Genomic DNA, 6,526 nt, shown 5'->3' with positions numbered 1-6,526 from the left:
AAACGCGTTCAGTCCTCCATTAATGGAGTTACCTGCATTTACTCTTCTTTCAATATTTCTACCAGCCTTCCCATCTCTCGTAAACATGCTTTCCAAAAACACAAACTCATCCACCTGCTCCAAGTATTCATCTTTCTATTTTGCATACTGTTTTCGTATCTGTCTTACGAAGTAAGGAAATATTAAGCTTACTTTTAGCAAGTGGATAAGCGCACTACACAATTCTATCGGTTTATATATTCACTGCTCATACTTCATAAGGATCTGTGCGCGTTGAATCAATAATTGATTACCGGACATAATATTTGCATGTTGCAATATTACAATGGTTTTACCTGATCAAATATCTTGTCACGTCATAACAAGCGATCTATTGTATCCTGAAATTATTTATTTATTTTATTGAAATTATGTATATTGTCGAATGGTAAGAAAATTTCAGAAACTCAAAGAAAGACAAACGGGAAGAGAGAAACAAAAACCGACCCTCAATCAATTCCTTATCAATCTTTAAATACTGCCGTATTGGGTTGCATTAAAACTGGTCGATTAAACTCCAACCTCCTTCCCATCCTTAGAGCATGTGTTCCAAGTCCTAACAAAACTGTGCCCCTGGTAGCATCGTGAAAGGAGTGCTCCTGACTGAACAGCACGCAGCAAGCAGCAAGATTCCCAACTCTACGAAGCCAGTGGAACTACGACTACTCGCACAGCAACCATTATTCAATCACACTTTCTTCAATTTCCTAATTCGTATTTTTTCTTTACACTTTTTCATGCTATAGAGATTTTACTCGCAACACAACATGACCTAATTCTTGATGACAATCGCATGGTTTATAGAAGAGGATTCCAAAATGAAGCCTCAAAATGTTATAAAGGTTCAGGCTAATTTACTAAAAGTTTATCAGGATACCTATTGATTCATTCGTTAGGCCTGCAATTCTTTTTTTAACCGGATTACCAATAATTTTAAGAGATTTCTAACATGGCAAGCAATGCTCTTTTTTCTCCATGCAGCCGAGCTGTTGAAGTCAAGAACTAGACGTCAAAACGAGCCGTTCTCATGTGACAATTTTCAACCGTGTACATAAATAACATTGTTGAGTGTGACTCATTTACATAAGAAATTCAGTGTAATGCACGTGTAAGAAAACATTTTCGTTTTCTTTTGAAAAAGCTTTAAAATGTTTGAAGAAATAGTCTCTCAATTAGCGGTTCAAATCCCGGTAGCAGCAACAAACGTGTTTCTCGTGGGACATGTAATTTGATACTAATAGGCCACTTGCAAGGATTTTCTAATGACTTGGAAAAAAATGAGTGGATAGATTTCTCTACTAAGATTACGAAAATGTTACTCAAAAAATTTTGAAATGTATAGTTTTTTTTAAATAAAATAAATAAATCTGTTATTTTTGGCTTGTGACGTCACCACTTGAAAATGTTCCGTCTCCAATATTATTGAATTAATTTTTGTAAAATTCCACACTGATTATTTTTTTTATATGGCAACACCTTGATTTCCGGCGACTTGTGAATTTGAATATTGACACTTGTTTGGGGTTTGGCTGTTTGTATTGTAGTCCGCTAACTTTGTTGAGAAATTAAGCATATATTATTTGGAAATGATTGAAGTAGGTTTTGTTCAGGGTCAGTCTGACAATTTGCCGAACATAGATTCATTTATGATGGCTACTTTTCTAAGTAATAATATGAATTTCATTGGAAGCGAAATTAGAAATGTCAAAACAAAAAGGTTAGTATTTTTTCTGTATCTTCTAATATACGAATATTATGTTATATATTTTGACAACATTTAATATGTACTTATATATTATGTTTCCATCAATTATTATTATTAAGACAATTGTTAACATTCAGTTATATGCAACTGTCTTTTGTTTTCAACGTGTTATTATTATATATTTTAAAGGTCTGCACGTGAAAGTTATGGTGATAATGCTATCGGGTATGTGCAGGTAAAAAGAGAAGGTCCTATCTGCACAGTGAAAGCAAAAATAACCCCCGAGCACCGTGTCCGCCAAAAAGCATACTCTGTTGTACTTTTGTGTGATGAGATGGAAGATGAAATACAAGTCTTAGAATGTCAAGACTGTGCAGCTTCTAGAGGTTAGTTGAACTGTATGTCGCTATATTGTAAAATATGTTTCTCTCCTCTAACCTCTACACTCTTCTACCCTATGGAGATGTGGGGAAGAGCAAACTCTTGTGTGATGTAACAAACACAGAATCATTGCGAGGGTCTCTGCCAGCTACCTGTTGACAAATAATTTATATTTGGAACATTTTGCTTTCAGGTGGCTGTAAACATGCACTGGCATTTCTAACATGGCTCCATAGGAGAAGTGAAGAACCAGCGTCGACATCTGTCGACTGTTATTGGAGAAAATCAAAGTTATCGTGTGTCGGAACCTCCCAAAAGTTCATTCTGGCATCCCAAGTTGGCAAGAACGCAGTAAAAAGCGTGGAAAAAGGTAATGGAGATTTCCTGGCAGCAGTACTCCAAAGGAGTCTTAAGGAGGGGCTTCGATGCCAACTGACTCAACTTTACATGGATCCGAAGCCCACTGACTGTTTGTCCATGCACAGGATGATTTCTGCTTTTAAGAAAACACGAAACCTGCACAATACAAGTGCTACAGATTTCATCAATTTTATTACATGTGATCTAAATATTCCTCCAAATATCTTCGAGGAAGTTTTTTCATTAACAAGAAAGCAGGCTAACTGCCCGTTATGGTACGAAATGCGATATGGCAGAATTACTGCATCCAAACTATACGAGGCAGCTAACTGCAAAACATTGGATGGAACATTGACTGAAGTCATCTTAGGGGCAGCCAAGATTCCAGACACAAAGGCTATGCAACGAGGTCGGCTTTTAGAACCTTTGGTGTTAAAGGTACTAGCAAACCAACTGGGACACAAATATAAAGAATGTGGTTTCAAAATCAGTTGCAAATTACCAATTATCGGTGGCTCCCCGGATGCAGTCACTGATGATTATATTGTTGAGGTCAAGTGTCCAGTCAAACATAGTACAATGAAAAATTACTTTTTTGAGGGTGTTGTTGCCAGAAAGTATTATGCACAAATGCAAATACAAATGTTTGTACTGAACAAATTCAAGGGAGTGTTTTGTGTTGCTGAACCCAACTTTGAATCATCTGGCAAAATAAATGTTTTCCACATCGATTACGATGAAGAATTCTGTGTCGAAGCTATTAATAAAGCCATGCTGTTTTGGTCCAGAGCTATATTTCCTGTACTTAAAAAAAATGTATAGGTATACATTATTTGAAATAAATCACGTATTTACTGCACTACACTCGCTTCTTTATTCATAATAATACATGATTATATTGATTATGTACAATAGCATCATATTATTTTCATCCCATCCACCATAGTATAATATGTATTTGTATAAAGTGACAGAAAAACAAAAACAAAAAGTTTACATAAGACATATTTTTACATTTATACCTAGTATTTATTTGATAATACGTACACATGTTATTGTATTATCGCATAGATTTTTTTTGTATTTATTATTGGAAGTAAGAAAATGATTACAAAGTGGAAATTCTAACACAAATAGAAATGTATTAAAAAGTGGAACATGATCACTTTGCTACAACACAACTGTATTTATATAAACTTGATGTAAAAGTAAGGCGTAATGAATGAATAGCAATCAATCCACTCTCAGTAAAATATTGGAAGCATTATTATAGTCAGTACTTGCACTGACTGGTAACGCTGGCCGCTAGATGGCGCTAGTGTAGCATGTTGCATTTCTTCGGGACAATACAAACCTAATGGCGGGCTTTAATATTCTTTTTACGTGTGAGCATAAGAACAGTAAGGTCGTATGTAGGTTACTAAATATTTTATTTTCGACTTATATAATTTATTAACGTAAAATAAAGAAAACATTTCAAATAACATGCATTAAAAAAAACCAACCCACAGAAGTCACGGGGCTAGGAGGCGCTAGTATAGCATAATCAGAATGTATGGTAAATGTAAGAAGTTGAAGGTGTTAAACATAAATTATTCTACAGTATTTGATATTATCCCTTTTGGTGGCTTCATTGCCTATAAACTCTAAGTAAAAGCTCCAACATATGTTTTTATAAAAAACACATACTGGCGCTATAATTACATAATATTATACACTTTAGACTTATTCTATATACATTACATGAAGGATAAACAAAATTACACTGGTACATATTATGAATATTTATATTCAAGTTAAAGTTTATATGATAATGAAGCGCACATAACATTTTAAACTAAGCATTAGCGTAGAGCACAAAACACTAAAAGACTAATAATATTAATAAGACTAATATGATCAAATTATTGGTTTTTGTAGATTTATGAGTCCACATGCAATCATAACAATATGGTCAACTTGTTGAGTCAAATGGAAGTCTATACAAGAATGTGGCTTTAGAATATTATACTCTCTGAGCCGGCTTATTACACGTTCAACGTGTATACGCAGGGCTGCTATTTGCTTGGATAACTTCACCTCTCTTTTAGTGCTATTTACACCTGTAACAACACTTGGTGGACGCACAAGTTGACAATGTTTGCCTTCTAAAATAGTAGCTAGTTGCTTAAAACCTCTATCTGCCATCACCGACATGCCTTCAGACAAGTTGTCCAAGAAGCCGCACTTTTCCACAATCATCATATCTGTAGTACGTCCACCAAAGCCCTTTGAAATGAAGTTAATAAAGCCATCAGGAGTGATTGATATTAGGTACTTGAGTGTATTGCATTTTTTATATTCTGACCAAGTTAGTGCCTGCTGCAGTGGATTTGATGGCTTCTCTATCTGAATTTCAAAACAGTCTATGATTGATACGACATGTTTGTATCTTGCTCTGAATGGAATTGGTAGTAAGGCTTCTATTGTTTCTGACTTAGGCCAAAATACCAGTTCTGCAAGATGACGAGATAACTTCGGTAAACTTTGCTTAAAGATTCTTGAAGCTTGAGCCTCAGAAAGGCCAAATTCATCACCTAAAATGCTGAAACTAGAGTTTAATTTAATTTTTTTTAAAACGATTAAAACATTTAAAATGTTTATATTTTCAAGGAGTGCTAGGGTTTTAACAATCCAATAAAAATCTTTAAGGATTCCTAAATACAGCTTTGGTTTGTTTTCAATATGCTGCAGAGTTAATTTCAATGACAGACTTTTGAAATCACTACTTGAACTACTATCAACGTACGAATCTGACGTAGCTTGTTGGGAGTATTCTGAACCAGATGCCGATTCCGAGGCAGAACTGTCTGGCTGAAGAGTGACATGCTTTAGTTGTACATTCTTGGTATTTTTATTATGCTTCACAGGAGAAGTACTTACGTCACGAGTAGTTAAACACTCGATTGGACCCCTACTGTGTTCTTTTCCTGTATTTGTCAATTTACTTTTGAATTTCTTTTTCAAATTGCATTGAATGGCTTTCGAATCAGTTGCGTTCTCAACTATCAACATGTGAAAGTTTTCTTCGGAGCTTGATGTATCTTGTGGTCCATCCACATGTTGTTGAAGTATTTGGAGTCCAGAGCATTGAGGCTTCTCGAGAGGAAACGACACTTCCAGTTCAACGTAGTCTTGAGGTTGATTGATGATCTGTTGTGGCACAGACTCATCCACATCAGACAGGCAAGGAGACATTGGCTCGAGACTTGCAACAAACACTTCACCGCCTTTAGATGAGCTTGGATGCTGATCCACCACATTGAGTAGATCTCGCCCATCAGCTCCAATTTGACATTCAAATTTATGAGGAATGGTTCCTTTTTTTAAAAGCACCCTTTTACTTAGATGTTGGGGCCATTTCCGAGCATCCACGCTTAACTGAAAATAAAAATACAACTTATCAAGAGACATTGTATTTATTCAATACAAACTTAACAATGCAAATATAATAAGTATCTTCATTTGAGAATAGCCTGCAAAAGTGTAACAATATTGTAATGTGTGTAGGCTTGTTGTCACTAGGTAATAGACCCACCTACTCAACCTACTGTACTATTCAGCAAACTATTCGTGAAGCATGCAACAAAGAAAAATATGTATTTTTTAAATATTGTGTTCAAACAATAATATTGTAAAAAATATACTTACATTAAAATGATCTTCACAGACATATCGTACGGTTTTATTTGACAGTTCACCCAATTGACTGGACCTATGAATTGCAATACACCATTGTTTTCTAATTGCTGAAATTCGCGGTACAACGAAAAATCTTTTTTCCTTAGTAGTCGCCGAAGTATTTGGGCACAAAGGAACCATACAATATTTATAATTATTTTTACGATCTCGGATCCTACGGTTACTACACGAATCCATGTTTAATTAAATAACAAAACAGTAACAAAACGCAGCGTTAGAATTGGAAGTACTTCGTTTTGACATGACAGATATTATTCAGAAGTGACAGATGTTATGATGTGAAAATCGTACAGATTATCC

The 6,526-nt window shown here is 35.0% G+C and overlaps 1 protein-coding gene across 1 annotated transcript; it reads right to left on the bottom strand.

Moving 5' to 3' along the window:
- Window positions 1-3,516: 3,516 nt before the first annotated feature.
- LOC149415232 (uncharacterized) lies at window positions 3,517-5,623 on the bottom strand. Its single transcript, XM_089642396.1, has one exon. The coding sequence runs from the start codon at window positions 5,537-5,539 to the stop codon at window positions 4,385-4,387; it is 1,155 nt and encodes a 384-aa protein (XP_089498522.1). The 5' UTR covers window positions 5,540-5,623; the 3' UTR covers window positions 3,517-4,384.
- Between the last annotated feature and the right edge of the window lie 903 nt (window positions 5,624-6,526).

This window comes from Hesperophylax consimilis, chromosome 18 (assembly GCF_061612785.1).
Source record: "Hesperophylax consimilis isolate HC1 chromosome 18, BYU_Hcon_1.0, whole genome shotgun sequence".
Taxonomy (NCBI): domain Eukaryota; kingdom Metazoa; phylum Arthropoda; class Insecta; order Trichoptera; family Limnephilidae; genus Hesperophylax; species Hesperophylax consimilis.
The sequence above is the reverse complement of the archived record's forward strand: the minus strand, read 5'-3'. Positions and strand labels throughout refer to the sequence as shown.

Coding starts and splice junctions, on each gene's coding strand:
- LOC149415232 (XM_089642396.1), bottom strand. CDS start 5,539: ATGTTGATAGTTGAGAACGCAACTGATTCGAAAGCCATTCAATGCAAT.